The 16,730-nt window shown below is 40.5% G+C and overlaps 1 protein-coding gene across 1 annotated transcript; it reads right to left on the minus strand.

Annotated features, from left to right (window-relative positions):
* Positions 1-14,983: 14,983 nt before the first annotated feature.
* On the minus strand, positions 14,984-15,460 carry LOC149217665 (uncharacterized). The gene has a single exon (XM_089390320.1). It carries the CDS (start codon positions 15,458-15,460, stop codon positions 14,984-14,986), a length of 477 nt encoding a protein of 158 aa, XP_089246446.1.
* Between the last annotated feature and the right edge of the window lie 1,270 nt (positions 15,461-16,730).

The following is a 16,730-nucleotide window of genomic DNA, read 5'->3' on the forward strand; positions in this document are numbered from 1 at the left end:
TACCTCCAAAATAGACCAAATTTTTTAAATTTTATGGATCCTAACTGATGTTTTATGATGTGCAGGGAGCACACCATGCTTGATTGGCGTGAAAGAGAGCACGAGGACGTTGATTTAGCCGCAATCAATCATCAACCTTCCATTGATGCATTAAAAGCATGCGGACTGTACAAATACTGGGCCATACCTGGCATGAGGGGCCAAGTGCCGTTCCTTGAGTGGCTGGTTGAAAGGTGGAACATTCAGGAGCAATGTTTCTACATCGGAGAGCACCAGCTCGAGATAGAACCCTCTGACATATATTTTCTCACTGGCTTGCCTAACAGGGGCGAGCAACTTTCTCTATTCGGGACTAGGCCGGGTGGCCAATCCCTTGCTAGTCTCCGGCTAGAGTGGTGCAACAACCAAAACCATGAGAAGGGGATAGAAATCAAGTACATATCCCGACCTGAACTTATGGTGATAGCCTTTACTGTTACCAGACTTTGCGGCGCGGCCGCTTTGCACCAAGCCACCGGGTCCCAAATGCGGATGGCTATAGACTGCTTCCACGGCACCATTTTCAACTGGTGTGATGCTGTGTTGGCTAATTTGAAGGGCCAACTAACCAGGGCAAAGAGAGGACAACTGAAGACCTTTGGATATGGGCCTTTAGTCGTGAGCTTTGCCCTAGAGAGAGTTCCAATGCTGGTCCCCCAGCATCTTACAGTTCCAGTTGGGGCGCCTCGGGAGCCTAAGTTGACGAGATGGGTTGCGGTAATGGCCCGGCATCCTGATGAGGGCGCAGCAGTTGTTCGATTTCCTGATGGTTACTTTCACTAGCTAGAGAGCCAGGTCTTTGCTATTCAGGACTTTCCTTATGCCGGAATGGATTTTCGGAATGATCCGGACATGGTTCTTCCACAGGGAGAACAGTGGGACAACAGAGGTATTTCATTTTTCACGAGTTTTCAAATTATGTATTTTTTTTGTTTTTTTTTTTATATATCGCCTCAAAACTGACAGCACAAATTTTCAAAATGCAGATGTAGGTCCACGGTGTCCGGCCAACCTCCGGGCTTTTGAGAGGAGAGTACCAGCTGTACCAGCACCAGCCCCACAGGATGCGGCTGCAGAGACCTTAGCCGAGCTGGAACAGGATCTAGAGCGTCTGACGGCGGATATACCAGAGACCACCATAGATGACATTCCCATTCAACTTCAGCGCTATGTGGTCGCAGTCCCAGGACCTTTTAGGAGGTTCTTGTGTAGGGTAGTGCGGGCAGTGGTCTCGTATAGAGAGCACCACCAATGATTGGCTAGTCACTTTTGTAGACACATATGACATTTTTGGTCTTTTGTACTTATCATTTTTGCCGATCATAAGGTGTTTTTCAACCTATGATCGAAGACGATGTATATTTTTGACACACTCCTATCTATATATATATATCATTATTATCGGCTCATTTTGTTTAACATATGTGATGAAATGTTTTTTTTTTTAAATTTACTTGCATGATTATCGTAAATTTCTGTCCAACATTCGAGAAGCAATTGCGTCTGCTAATGTATTTAAAGACCTTGGAATATGCTGATATTCAATGTAATCAAATTCACGTTCCAAGAGACGCACTCTCAAAAACAACCTTAATAACACAGGATTTCTAATGGCATATACTCTATTAAGCTGTAATACAACGAGTTCAGAATCTAACCTCACTATCAAACGTCGAATTCCAAATGAAATAGATTCAGACAATAATTCAACCACTGCACTGTATTCTGCAATGTTGTTAGTCGTTTGACCGAGGCTCACCCCATGCATAGAAACTAACTCGTCAGAGGGCGAATAGATAACCCAAGCTGCGGAAGAGATATTCCGTGTACTACGACAAGCACCATCGGCAAATCCAATGTACGTTTGGAGAGGCGTCGACATCTGCAATATCAAGAGTAAAACCAAGATAAGCCATAATAACGACGAAAAACACACTTTCTAAGCTAAGCACACTATCTAAACTAACAAACATACTAGCTAGAAAGAAAACCTAACCTAACTAAGAATCTCCATACCCACCATTTAAGCATAATACCTCTTTAGGTAAATTCCATTTCTGGGTTTACCCAAAGAGTCCCCATCAAAATCTACCAGCTCATAGGCCCCTTTTGCTAGCTTTCGCTTTACAATATAGGGTCCATGCCACATAGGAACGAATTTTCCAGCACCTAGCTTATCGTTAGCTTGATCATATAACAGCACTAGGTCTCCCTCCGAAAAACTTCGAGGGGTTACATTTCTATCATACTGAGCTTTCATTCGCTTCGCGTGAGTCTCGATTGCTAATGCAGCGTCACGTCGAGTCTCATCTAACTGAGCTAAGTATAATAAACGTTTCTCCTCTTCGGAAGTAGCTGGGAGTAATTCGACAGCCATTTGAAGTGATGGGATTTCGCATTCAATGGGTAACACGGCTTCCAAGCCATAAACTAGCTGGAAAGGAGTGAACCCTGTTGAAGTTTTCACTGAAGTTCGGTATGCCCATAGCGCTGAAAATAACATGTTGTGCCAATTTGACCGATGAATACCAATGATTCTTCAGATCATGATAACCAGAACTTTGTTGATAGACTCAACCAAACCGTTGGCTTGCGGATAATAAGGAGTAGAGCTATCGTGGCGTAAACCAAGCTGGCTTGTAAGCTCAGTCATCATGATGTTTCGAAAATGGCTCCCATGGTCAGTGATGATTGCTTGTGGGACACCAAACCTAGTTATAATGTGATTGAATACGAAAACTGCAGCTGTTTTGCTGCTTGCGTCGAATGTAGGCATCGCCTCGGCCCATTTAGTAAAATAATCAACCGCGAGGATGATATACGCATGCCCCCCGGCCGAGTGAGGGTTACAAGTAATAAAATCGATACCCCATTTGGCGAAAGGACCAACGGCAATTATAGGGTGGAGAGGAGCAGGTGGTGCGCGCATCTTGCGATCAAACACTTGACAGTTGTGGCATTTTCGGACCGCAATGATACAATCTTTAAACATGGACGGCCAGAAATAGCCAACGCGCAACACCTTTTGAGCTGTGGCATACCCAGACATATGACCACCACATGCTCCAGAGTGACAATCATTCAAAACCCTTTCAGCCTCTTCGTGAGTTAAACAACGTCGAAAAACTAAGTCTGCCCCCCGGCGATAAAGTGTATCTCCAATAATCTTGTATTGCTGGGATTGAAACCGAATTTTTCGACGTTCCGACTTTGAAGCTTCAGGCCGAAAGGTTTGGGTTTGGAGATAGATGATTATATCCCCGTACCACGGATCTAAAGTACTGATAAGAAACAAAGATTCGTCCGCAATGGACTCCTCTGCCACAGTTTTTGTGTCAGCACGCGGGAAATCACACATCAATTCCGCAAAACTAAGGATTTCTTAGACTTGGACTTCTCAAACTCCAAGTCGAACTCTTGCAGGATAACGATCCATTTAGAGTACTTGCCCCCTAGCAGTTGTTTTGTAAAAATATAAATCATAGGGTTGCAATCCGAAATAACTGTAGTTTTACGGAGAAGAATGTAGTGACGAAAACGCTGGACAGCTTGAACGGCTGCCAGGGCCAATTTCTCCACATGCGAATATTTTAGCTCAGTGGGGTTTAATGTCCTACTAAGATAATATATCACATGTTCCGCTCCGAATTCATCTTCTTGAACGAACACCATTCCAATGGTGGAATGCGAAGCTGCGAGGTATAAGAAGTAGTCCTGGTTGTAGTTGGGAGGATGCAATAACGGTTCATGGGTCAACGCGTGCTTAAGTGCATCAAAAGATTGTTGAGCAATCTCGTCCCAAAAGAATTGAGCGTTCTGTTTCAACAACCGTGTAAAACCTTTAGTGACCTCGGCGTAATTTGGAATGAAACGGCGTAAAAAGTTTGCTTTCCCTTGCAAACTTTGGAGTTGGCGCAAACTCGAAGGAGGAGGAAATTTGATGATAGCTTCGACCTTCGAGGGATCGACGCGAATGCTGGCTTTTGAAACAACAAATCCCAGCAATCGACCCGTCTCTATACAGAACACACACTTGTGGGGATTCAACTGAATTTGATAATGCCGACACCTCATAAAGATTGCTCGTAAGTGGACAAGGTGATCAGCTCGATGTAAAGAATGAGCAGGCAAATCATCGAGGTACGGTTGCACAATGTGCTTGATGTCATGAAATGCGTAAGACATCGCCCGTTGAAAAGTGGCTCCGGCATTCTTAAGCCCAAAAGGTAATTTGCAATAAGCAAATGTCCCCCATGGACAAATGAATGCCGTTTTTGGTTGATCGGCCGGTAGAATATTGATTTGATTATAGCCCGAAAAACCATCCATGAAGGAAAACATTTCACTTCCGGCACAATCATCAATAATTTGATCGATATAAGGCGTTGGATAGTTGTCTTTTGGACAAGCTCGATTTATATCCCTATAGTCGATAGAGATTCTTATTGTTCCTTGTTTCTTGTTGACCGGAACAATATTCGATACCCAATCCGTTAACGGGATTGGATAAATGAAACCTGCTTTCAACAGCTTCTCGACTTCTGCTTTAATCGCAGCTGCTTTCCGAGGGTGAATCTGACGCAACCGTTGCCGGACGGGTTTAGCGTCCGGGTAGGTCTTTATTTCATGAACAACAATGGCAGGGTCGATTCCTGGCATTTCCTCGTAAGACCAGGCAAACACATCGCGGAATTCTTGGAATAGGGCCTTGTAAGTTCGAATTTCATCTTCTGTACATGAGGCACCTATATGAATGTTTTCCTCAATTCCGGGCTTCACTGAAATGTCAATGGGAATAGTGCGAGAAATATTCCCTAAATTCAGCTCTGAATCAGAATGTTTCGTTGGATTCTGAGCGTCTTTGACATATTCAGCGGTAAAGATATATGAAAAATCATTTTCAAAAGCATCATCCTTAGGTAAAAACGAAGATCTATGATGGAGATCTTCCCATGGTAGATCGTCTACACTTAGGATTTCGCGAAGTTGCTCGTCAGATGACACGACTTCGGGAAACGCTATCCGTTCTAAGGTTGATGTGAAAAGTGATTCTTCACTGACCACATTCATTTGGTCGATTTGGGTTGAACACGAGTCGGTAAAAGACATGACGGCTTCATAAGCAATTTCATATGGACTCAAAGGCATAGCATCACCGAATGAGTCTATCTCAGATTCAGATGGGACAATCCAAGGATCGTCGTATATAATGGAGTCTGATGTAATCATATGAATTGATGCAAATGAAGGGTCTGCGTTGATTGGAGGGAAAGGAAAAGTTCCTAGTAAACCGGAATCTTTAACTAAACCTACGCCAACGTCCCTATAAGGGATTGTCGTCTTACCGACATGCTGGATACTCTCTGAAGAGGCTGGGTCGAATGAAAAGTATGTCAACTGATCAATTGTCACGATCTTACTGTTATGTGGAAATTTTATTACTCTGAAGACCGATGAAACGACCGCTGTCATAGCATATGACCAACTTCGACCCAAAAGAAGGTTGTAGTCTAGAGGGGCATCAACCACCTCCACATCCAGACTAACGGTTTTACCTTCTACCCCTATAGGCAATTCCTGTAGAATACCAAACGGACGGAACCCACGGCCATCAAAGGCCTTAAGGATGGTCGGGGATTGGTTCAGCGAAGGAGAACCAAGCGATCTCCAACATTGAATCGACATAATACACGTAGAAGCTCCCTCATCAATCACAGTCCGATGAATAGGCCTGTTTTTTACTATCAATGGAATTTGGAAAGCCATTTGATGGGGTAGACGCGGTGTACTATTTTCTAGGTCGAAGATTATCAGATTCGGGTCCTGAACATCAACAGCTCCGATAGCCGACAAAAGTAATTTTCGTTGTGCTGGGCATGATTGCAGCACTTCTAAAGCCGACATTGCTGAGGGTGAAATAGCTAAGTCCTCAACAATGTTGTAATTCTGGGCCGCTCTCGCATGTGGATTGAAAGCAGACCTTCGAAGTACACCCTTGGCGGGCGGTTTGATTACTAAGTCTGGGTTAGGTTTTTCGATCTGTAGTGGATCGGAACCAGGAGATGAGGTTGATGGATTAGAGTGAGAAGATTCTGCTTCCTTACCATCAACAGGATTCTTACTACCATAATCTTGCGACCGAGTCGCAATCCTTACATGAGACATCATCAAAATGGGTTCTTCACTGGCAGTCGAGGAAGAACCTATCATCTTACTCTCCTGCTTTGGAAATAGATCTTTTAACACAGCAGGAGTGGGAGAACCTTTGACTATTTTCACAACCTCGGCCCGATGAGGGTAATCTCGTGTAAAATGATCCTCTTCACAAATAAGACAAGGATATCGAGGTTTGCGCTTTTCGTCATTGGTTTCCGACTTTTCCGTTTTCTCCTTCGGAGCCTTGTCTGCTTTAGCCTTCTTCTTTCCTTTCTTCTTTCCACCGTTTTTTGATTTGGCCGTAGATGACTCTACAGCGTGAATATCGGCGGAAAGTTCAGGAGAAGACTCTCCTGTCGGGGAATCAGGCAAAGTGATTATAGGAGTAGTAGAAGTCTTGGAAGATTTCTTCTTGCTCTTTGTATTCACGATGCCAATCATACCATCAGCGGCATGAGATCCCGAAGGAGCAGCAGCGATTTGATTCGATTTTGGAAGATCTGGAATCTTCTCGTGTAACGTACCTGACTGAGTATAAACTAAGTCAAGGTACTGCGCCTGAGCAATGACTTGCTCCTCAGTAACTACTCCGGCCTTAGCTACATCTTCAGTAAGCTTCGGTAATAATGATTTAACAAACCATTCAGCTAAGATTTGGTCCGGAATAAAAACTTTCACTAACCTTCTTCGACGTCTCCACTCATGAATGTGATCAGAAATATACGTGGACGTCGATTGTTTTAGTGAAGTTAATAACTCCGTGCCGTTATCGTATCTGACCGGCAACTGAAAGTGATTTAAGAACGAGGTAGCTAACTGGCTGAAATTGTAAAAAGAGACCCGTGGTAACTCAATGTACCACTTGGCCGCGAGACCAATGAGTGTACGCTGGAAAAGACGTAAGCGGATCGAATCATCCGAGATAGAATTTGAAGCACACCAGAGGTGGTAAGTCATCACATGATTGGACGGATCCTCTCCAGACTTACCTTCGAACTTGGGTATATCGCTGGGCAACTTATTTGGCATTGGCGGCCAAAACGGAAGATATTGAATTGGATCGTTCGTTAGGCGCATCAAGTCTGGTAAATCCAAAGTTGCGATAAACAGTAATTGCCGGTTAGGATCTCTAAAACTCTTGGTCACAAGACCAGTCTCAGGAGGAGGATATCCAGGATAACTAGGAATAGGACTCGCATTAGGGATATTATATCCGCCTATTTCTTCCTCTGGAGCAAGTTCTTCAATAGCAATCAGACCAGTAGGAAGATTTTCGGTGATAACTCATTCTACTCTTGGTGAATCTGGAACACTAGAAGTTGGAGTAACAGGTTCAGATATTTCAGGTTCTTCGCCTGTATCACTAGTAGACGAAAAACTACCAGCAAGCTCAGAAACTGTAACAGCTTCGGGATTATAACCTGTCTCTAGACTTTGGTAATCTGGATGGACTACCAAGGAAGATTCTCCTTCTTTAGGTGAACCTACTCTACTGCCACTAGGAGGAGTTACAAGGACCTTCAAACCTTCTAGATTACTCGGGTCGTCTCGAGGAGGTTCACCCCGAAGTCTACGGGATCTCCTCAACAATTCGGCCACAGAAACAACTTCAGGAGACTGGCCCCGAAGTCTACGGGACTGTCTCGGTAATTCCGCCACAGCTAAAAACTTTTAACTACTACACACGAAAACAAAGTAAAATCTCAAATCAAACCACCTAAAGTCACTAAAGAACCAAACAAATTTGAATCACACGCCTAAAGAATCTAGGGCATCAAACCAAGCACAAACAGTAGCCTTCCAGACCGAAAACGCTAGTTGGAGATGAAACCCAACATCGCCGGAGTCAGTACAGAAGTGGCGGGTGGAACAGTTACCTCGACAACCTGCTTAATGAATAGACCGGCACAAGTTCCTCCACTTTAAACCGTCTCGAGTGAAGTGAACCCCCCGGAAAATCCAAGTGAGTCTAGCCGACGTCTGCTCCAGGTACAGTGGGATCTTCCCTCCACCGTCACCTCGGTAGAATCCTAAAGATAATGGTCACTAAGGTTACCAACCGCAACAAATGCACCTGGGGGAACAGTCTACACTCCTACAGCACGCAAGGGCAGAGTATCAAGCTCAATCCCCTTGCCGGCTCCTTGACAATAATCCAAGGTTTACCGACAAGTGACCCCTGGCTCCTCGACAATGGTTAATCCGAGGTTTACCGTTTGTAATACGTGCGTGTCTGGCGTCGTTCCCAATGAGGGAGGATTGATCCCCTCACTGGTTCGGACACGAGCTCGTGCTTCTCCTTTAAGAGGAGCTTTCCCAGAGTACAAATGAGACAATTGGATTTATTCTATCACAAGATAAGCTACTTGTTTGGTTTTGTTGTCTTGGAGAGTTAATTACTCTCCTACTCCAAGACACTAGCCTGATCTAAATTGGTGTTTCAGAGCCCTAGTAAATAAAAGTTACTAAGTTGATTTTACTTTAAGCGTTAATTTTATGGTTTTTCTTAAAGACAAAAGGTAGCGGAAATGAAACCAATGGTGTGTAGACTCGACTCAAACCACTACAAAGATGCACCTAAGATGATTTACGCTACTTTTCTCTTTCAATGAAACTCCTAACTAAGAGAGTTGGAAAATGCAAATCTTATAGAAAACAACTTTCTTAGTAAAGACAATCAAAGAAACAATTCTCTTTATCTTTCCAAGCATACAAACATGACCACTCCTTACGTGCACGAAAATTTCTTTCTCTTTCAAAATCCCTCAAAGCTACTTGAAACAAAACTTTTCAAAGGAGATGTTTTTGTATTTTCTCTTATTTAATAAAGCATATAAATCTATTTTAACGAAAATCAATCTCAAAAGCTATAAAATCTATGAAAAATTGGCTTACAAGCAAATCAAAAAGAAATTTACTCTAAGCAAACCTAACGAGGCAAAAGCCTACAAGGATGATTCTAGGTTGTTTTACTTGACCACAATCAAGTCAAGGACCAGCTAATGCAGAATCAAAAGACCAGTCAAAACAAAACTCAAATCTTTTTGTTCTTTTTGTAAAGTGGAATTCAATACTCAATCAACAAGCACTTCGAAATTTGCCAAAGAGACAACTCAAAGGTAAGTTGCTCTCACAGGTAGACTTTACGACAGGTCCGACTCCTAAGAAGGCTGACAAAACCAGAGAGATCTAAGGCTTGACAACTTCTACCGCCAAAGTCACTACAGGACCTACTCAAAAATCAAACCCTAGGGCTTAAACTTCTATGAAATCCACTAAAACACTCAATGCTATCGAAACAAGTTCAGGTGAAGATCTTTGACAAGAGACTAATAGATCTGGGCAGTAAAAACTAAGAAAAAGCAAAATCTAAGAGGAAAAATGTAAAAAATGGAAATTTCTTAATTTTTAGCAGGGTACGCAGGCAACCTGTTAAGCCAGGTGCGGGCCCGCTCTGTGCACACAGCAACAGTGCGTACAAGTACGCACTGTGCAATACTCAAAGGGTGCGTACTACTGAAAAAACCAAGAAAAACTAAATTCAATCTAACCCTAAGCTAACCCACCCAAATACAAAGTCACAGCGCCAAAAACCAGAAAATAAATGACTTTTCTCAGATCAAAGTTGCATACAAAGGAAAAGACTTTCACATCAATGGATTCCCCAGTGGAGTCGCCATTTTGTCAGGCGGAAAGAGTCGATAGTGCGGACACAACCAACCTCCCTAGGAGCCTAAGACTCTCTAGTGACAAACAAGACAAACAAGAGCAATTCTTCTCTAAACATGCATTTACTATATAAGAAATCAAGTGTTTAGATCCTACCTGTAATCCAACGCTGTTGTAGCAGTCCAGCCTCGCTGATTCGGATGAGCTCCTCCTTCACTTCGAAACCTGCATTCACTAACAATCAAACGATTAAATAGCACTTGATAATCTCATAAAATAAAACATGTTTAACACATAGACCAAGGAGTACATGAAACAACTCATAAATAACAAGTTATTGAGAAGAATGGACTCATTTGCATTAATAGGAAACAAAAGGAACAATTACAACCTGAGCCTTGGTGTTGTGCAAGTCCCTCTCAGGGTCCATCAAGAGTTCTCCTTTACTTTGACAAAGCTCACCCACTTCCAAATAGAACAAGCAAAGATGGCAATCTCTCCTCACAAGCTTCTAAATGGGAGTCCTAATTCCAGCAGCATCTACCCTTAGAAATGTTTAGCTTTCAACCTCCCCTCCTTCTGGCCCAATGCTTGTATTTATAGTGCTCAAGAGGAAGTTAATCAGGTCCACCATCAATGGGATAATCCCCTCTTTGGATGGGATAGCTCCCCTCTTGATGGGATAAGTTCCTCTTTGGTAGGGATACATGAACCATCTGGAGGCGCTTCATACACATCAATCAAGCTTCTAGAATGCTCTAGAAATGACCACAAGTAACTTTTTTAGAGTGAAACTTGCGCCTTTTGACCTTTACAGGAGTACGCACCCACCCCTTTACATACAGAGCGTACAAGTACGCAGGTATTGTGAACTTGGGTTGCGTACGTGCAGGTAAGGCTAAGAGAAACTGCGTACCAGAGATAATTGACTTTAAATGACTTTTCTCTTCTTTCTTGAAGTTTGACATGAAGAGCAGAGGCATGAGACTTTCCAAGGAGGATAGTATGATAGTGGATGGAGCCATACTAACTGCAAATAGTCATGGTGACATTTTTTAGTGTAACAATTCCATAATGGAGTTGGAATATAACCATGGGTGGAAAGATGAGATGTGGTTAGAGGGGCCCTCTCAAGGGTTACTCTTGAACTTAGGGATGTGATAATGTAACTTGGTTGGCATAGGTGGCCAAGTAGGATCATGTTGAAGAGTATCATTTATAAGTTTGTTCAAATATGGAAGATTTAAACTAGCCGTGCAAAAGGAATTATTGGGTGACATTAGTCCCAACATTTAGTGCATCATTGGATCTTGGAATAGTTCTACCAATGGTTCCAGGATTAACTCAGACCATGGTAAAATGAGGCTGGGGTGAGGCTAAGCTAAATGATGAGGAACTAGAGGTATTGGTACCTTTTTAGGGTGAGGAGGAGAGACACTATGGATGACTAGTACCCAAATATAGGTTAAGGAGAATGAACCTCACTTATCGAGTAGGTGTGATGTTATGTCCAATAAGAAATTGAGGTTGGATATCTCTCAACCTTCTTGATTGTCTCCTAGGGGGAGTTATGGTAATAGGATGAAAATAACAAACTAATGTGTAAAGTCTAATCTAGGAGGATAAAGTGATGAGGTAAGGGAGTAAATAAAACAAATATTTGACATATTAGTAACTACATGTGAAAGTGGTGAAACAAGTGGTTTTTTGTGAAATAACGTAAAATGAACCTCAACCAAGCAAACCTCATCCTAACAAAATAAAAGACTCTATTCTAAAAGAGAAACTAATCCTTAAACAATTCTTAATATAAGGCTCAAGGATCCTTCCAAACAACACAAGAACTAAATAATCATGCCCAATAAGGCTAAGTGAAGGTATGAAATAGGAAGCTATAACTAAGGAAACTAATCATGCCTAATATGGGCTAGATATTTGTCTCAAGTGAAATTTATCCCATGATTACCATCTATAAGGTGCGTTCCTTATGATTGTACTTTTGGCTAGTGCAAGCAAGAGAATTTAGCTTCTAGATGTCAACCATGGACCCGAAATCCCAAACTAGGTTAGGAGCCTCCAAGGAATATGTCAGATGATACGACTAAGCCTTACCCCCTTCATGGCTTTCTTCATCGCCACTGGATTTTTGAACGTTGGATGGTGAAGTATTTTAAGCTCCCTAAAATGAAAACCTCTATATTTCAATGTGAAAGTGACCAAGAGGAATTATTTGCATACCTATCCCTAGTGTCCTATCCTAACTCACAAATTATTTTTGGTGTCCAAGTAAGGTTAAGATGTTGGTTATTAATAGATTATTTTTAAGGTTATCTTTAGGGTCGCGAACCAAGAGTTTTGTTTTATGGTGTGCTTTTTGTGCATAAGTGGTGTAAAAAACTTCAAGAAATTTACAAATAGATAATACTTGAAATGAGATTAAATTAGCAAGTAATCAATAAAGAAAAATTAATTGAAACTAATAAATTATTTCCTTAATCAAATTGCTTTTACTGATGAAATGAACTTAGTAACAAAAATCATTCAATATACATAAATTAAATTTACTTTAATTATGAATTTCAAGCAATCAAAAAGACCTAAAAAATGAAGCTAATTTTGGTGAACAAGATACTAGGAAAGATGAGGGTTTTTTTTTTTTTCTAAAGTTTTTTTTTATTATTATATGAAATTAGTGACTTTCTATTATATCTAATGGACCTAATCCTATAATGAAAATATAGATGGTAAAATGTGTTTTAGGGCTTATCAAACACCTACACGTTTAACCTATGGGCTACAATAGTAGAATACAAAAAGCAATCTTAAATAGAATTGTTTGATGGAAAGTAGTCAAAACCCCTAAGGGTCATTTTCCTCTTCCTAGATCTATATAAAAGCAAAGCTAAGCATACTAAAGGAGACTTAGAAGGTACCCTATGGGACCTAAACAACCCTGTGGAAGTTGGAAAACCTATAAAAAAATCAAATATATATATATATATATATATATATATATATAGAGCTAATGCAAAAAGTATGTGGAGATTTGTGTTGGAACTGTAGGAAATTGGTTGAAACTTGCTCTGAGTTTATGCATTATTGCCCTTTGATATGTGGTGAGCCAATGCAACTTTAGGCCTTGAAACGTACACTAGGGCTAAAATTCTAACATAAATCCGTGTGTTAGAACTTGGAACTATTTGGAGTGGTTTCCATCACTTGTAACATGCATACACAAAATAGAGGGTAAAGAGCACTAAAATAGATCAAAATTTTGATAAAATAAGAAGTATATAATGGGATAGAGAGTTACCCACATAACCACGACTAAGGATCTGAAAATTTGGTTCAAATCCCCAGTGGAATTGCCATTCTGTTACATGTTTCTTGCAACAAAGGTTAGCAAGAAATACAACTATATTAATTGTATCTAGAGCATAGATAATTAAAGTGCGATAATAATAAAAACCTTAATTTGTAGAGTTATATATATTAAGTCATTTTCTATATCCTAAAATTGAAGTGGAAAATGTTGAAAAATAATAGAAATAAAATAGCAAATACTAATACAATAAACTCCAATGACTCAATAATAGGATTTTCTATTATATCACTTGAGAGAAGATTTTGATACTAGGTGGTTCCCCATTACCTCCTTTATGGGAGGGTCCTTTGAGAATTTTGAGTATGTATGGTGACCCCTCTCACTTGCTTGCGGTTGAAAGAAATTGTAGTGGCTAATTCACTTGGTTTTTCTCAAGTGGAATGACAAGGAAAATAAAAATGTGAGATAAAAGGTGAAAAATGGAGAAAAACCGTCTCATATTTATAACAAAATAGTAGTTAGAGTTCATATAGTCAAAATAATAATAAAATATGATTAATTGATCAAATTAAAATCTAACTAACATTAATATTATTATTATTATTATTTTCTTTTGTTAAATATGAGGGAAAAGAGTTAAAGAAGGGGGTATATGACTTTTTTTGTTGTTGTTTCTTTTGTCTTCTGTCTGTCCTCTTTGCGCTGTCTGATTGGATTTTTTGTTGGTCCGGCAAAGCTGTTGATGCTGAGGCTTCCACTTGCTATAATAGGGAATAGCTTGACTATGAGAGATTTGAAGAGGGAGACTAATGAACTCAGAAGCAGATAGCTGGGAGATGAGATTGAAGGTGATGCGAGACTGGATGTAATAGAGAGTAATCAAATTGAGGCTCGACTGATTTCTATGAGGCCGGAAATAAGGCAGCGGAGCAACACAAATGTACTTATTAGTCCTGGAGCTGAAAGGTGGATTACACTGAGGATAACGGCCAATACGTATTACAGTGCTGCTATCATGAGAGGTTAGAGGGGAGAAGATTTCTCGCTCTGTATCTATAAGATGGAGATTAATACTGAGGATGATATACCTATGAGAGATAACATACAATATCGTAATGTGACTTAGAAGAAGTCTATGAGGCTGCTTTTCAAGCAACGGAACCACACTTATACTTATATCAGTTCTAAAATTAGAGGGAAGGAAATGCTCTATATACCAACTATGAATTATATCTATTCTGTTACCTTGGTACTGATTCTTTCTCTTATTTCTTTTACCCGACTTGCATTCGACTCTTGAAGCTTCGATACAGGAAATTCGCACGCCTCTGTTTCGCTTGAACTCTTGCTGCCCTCTACTTCTACTCTCTTTTCTCTTTTCCCAACTGTTGTGCTTTCCCGTGCTGTTCCTTCCATTTATAGCTGTTTATACTCTACCTTGACCTGTTGCTGTGGGTTTCTTTCTCTGTTTTCTTTCCCATACTTGCACAGGTGTCCGTTTCCAAATTCGTATAACTATCTCTGCTTTCTATGATGCGATCATGCCCAACATGACCATTGCCTTCCTCCTTCAGCTCACGAGGATGATTTCTTACTTGGTTCGGATTGCTTTGAGTCCTTTTGAAGATTTTTTGAGTCTTTTCCTTTAAACGAGGAGAATATTGCTTGATTGTATTCCCTGACAGTTGTAAGGGAATCTCCTGCTCCTCTATATTTTCTGCATTTTCTCTTCTTGTCGATTTGATGTTGTTTTTCCTTCCTTGATTTTCGATCCAGGCCTCCCATGAGGACCCTTTATGGGATGTTTTCTTCATAGATGCTTCCATTTTCTTTCACAGTACCAGCCTGCCTATCTACAACCTTGTTGGCTATTAAGTCTGCGTCTTTGTTTTGTGTTCTTAATACATGCTTATAGGCTGTATTCCCCAGCTTTTTAGTGTTTGATATGATTCTATGCCTTATTTTATTTAAGGCAACACTTTTAAATTCTTTCTCTGCTTCCATTGTTGCTATAGTAATTGTAGAGTCCCCAATTAAAATTGGGTCTTTAATCTCTTTTTTTTGCAAGATCTTGGTGTCTATCAGCAAACTATATGCCTCTGCTCTGTTATTGGTCATCTTTCCCAGCCCCCATTCATATGTTACTATTTTCTTACCATTAGGATCTAAGATTAGTCCACCAGCCCCTGCTCTACCTAGATTATTCTTTGATGCTCCATCAAAAAATAATATGTATTTTCTCTGCTCTTTTATCCACTCTGCCATTTCCATGTCGTTCATCCGTAGCTTCCAATCCCTGTTTTTTGCCTTACCTTTGTTTATTTTTTTGTAAACTCCACAGTTGTCTTCTATTAGAACTTTGTTGAACCAATCTCTTTCCTCTTGCTGCAAGCTATTCTGATCGATTTTTGTAACTCCGTTTATACTTATTATTTCCGAGACTTGTCCCCAAGTCTTCGAAATAATACTACTTATACTTGGCTTTTCTTCCTTAAAGATACATTTATTTCTTGCTAGCCATAATTGCCAGCAAAGAATCTAGGGCAGGCATTTCCAGATTCTGATTAGAACTGTTTTTTTTTTCTTAGTATATGGGTAACTTTGGCCCCAGTTTTTGTAATGCATTGACAGTTGGACTATTATGTCTACACTTAGCTCTAAAGGGCTGATTAGCTACTTCCAGCACTCTCGTGCCATAGTGCACTTCATAAATAAGTGATGTATGTTTTCCTCTTCCCCTTGGCACATGACACATTTGGAGGGGCCTTGGAAGCCTTTCTTTTTTAAATTTTCCGCAGTGAGGATTTTGCCCTTCAGCAACAACCAAGTAAAGAATTTAATTTTTGGAATACACTCATTTTTCCAAACTACTGTCCATAAATTCCAATCATCATGACTGTTATAATTTTGAAGGTAATTGTAGCCTGATTTCACTGTGTAGTTTCCTCCTATTGTATCCCAGATAAAATCATCTTGGCCATCTTTTTTTATTGGCGCTACTCCAGCTAAGAAGGTTTTCAGTTCCTCCCATTGCCTGTTCAATCTAGAAGGAAGTGCTGGCACTCTCCACTTTGTCCAGCTATTTTGTTCCCATTCAGAGATAGAGTATAAGGTGGTTGTGCTTGCCTCTTCCATCCAATATTTTAAATCCCTGAGATTTTGTTGCTACCTTAATGGGCTTGCTCCCATTATTCTGTCATCCCAAATTGAGATTGTTTTCCCATTCCCAGGATTTTTGGAGATTTGGTCTCTTATTTGTGGCACTATTTTTTTGATCAATTTCCAAACCTGGGTGCAACGTCGGTCAGGGATTATTTCAGTTAGCATTTTTTCCCTTTGATGGTTTATATATTTTCTTATTAATGCTTCCCCCCGCACTATTCTTTACCATTTATCATTCTCCATACTCACTTGATCCCGAGAGCTCTATTCATCAATCCTGGTATCCAGATAGAGATCCCTCCTTTGTCAAATGGGAGTGTTACTTGTTCCCATTTAACAAGGCTGAATTTTTTATTTTCTTGCTTTCCTCCTTGCCAAA

This window comes from Pinus tabuliformis, chromosome 1_1 (assembly GCF_031772625.1).
Source record: "Pinus tabuliformis cultivar Carrire ecotype Pingquan chromosome 1_1, CPIR1, whole genome shotgun sequence".
Lineage (NCBI taxonomy): Eukaryota > Viridiplantae > Streptophyta > Pinopsida > Pinales > Pinaceae > Pinus > Pinus tabuliformis.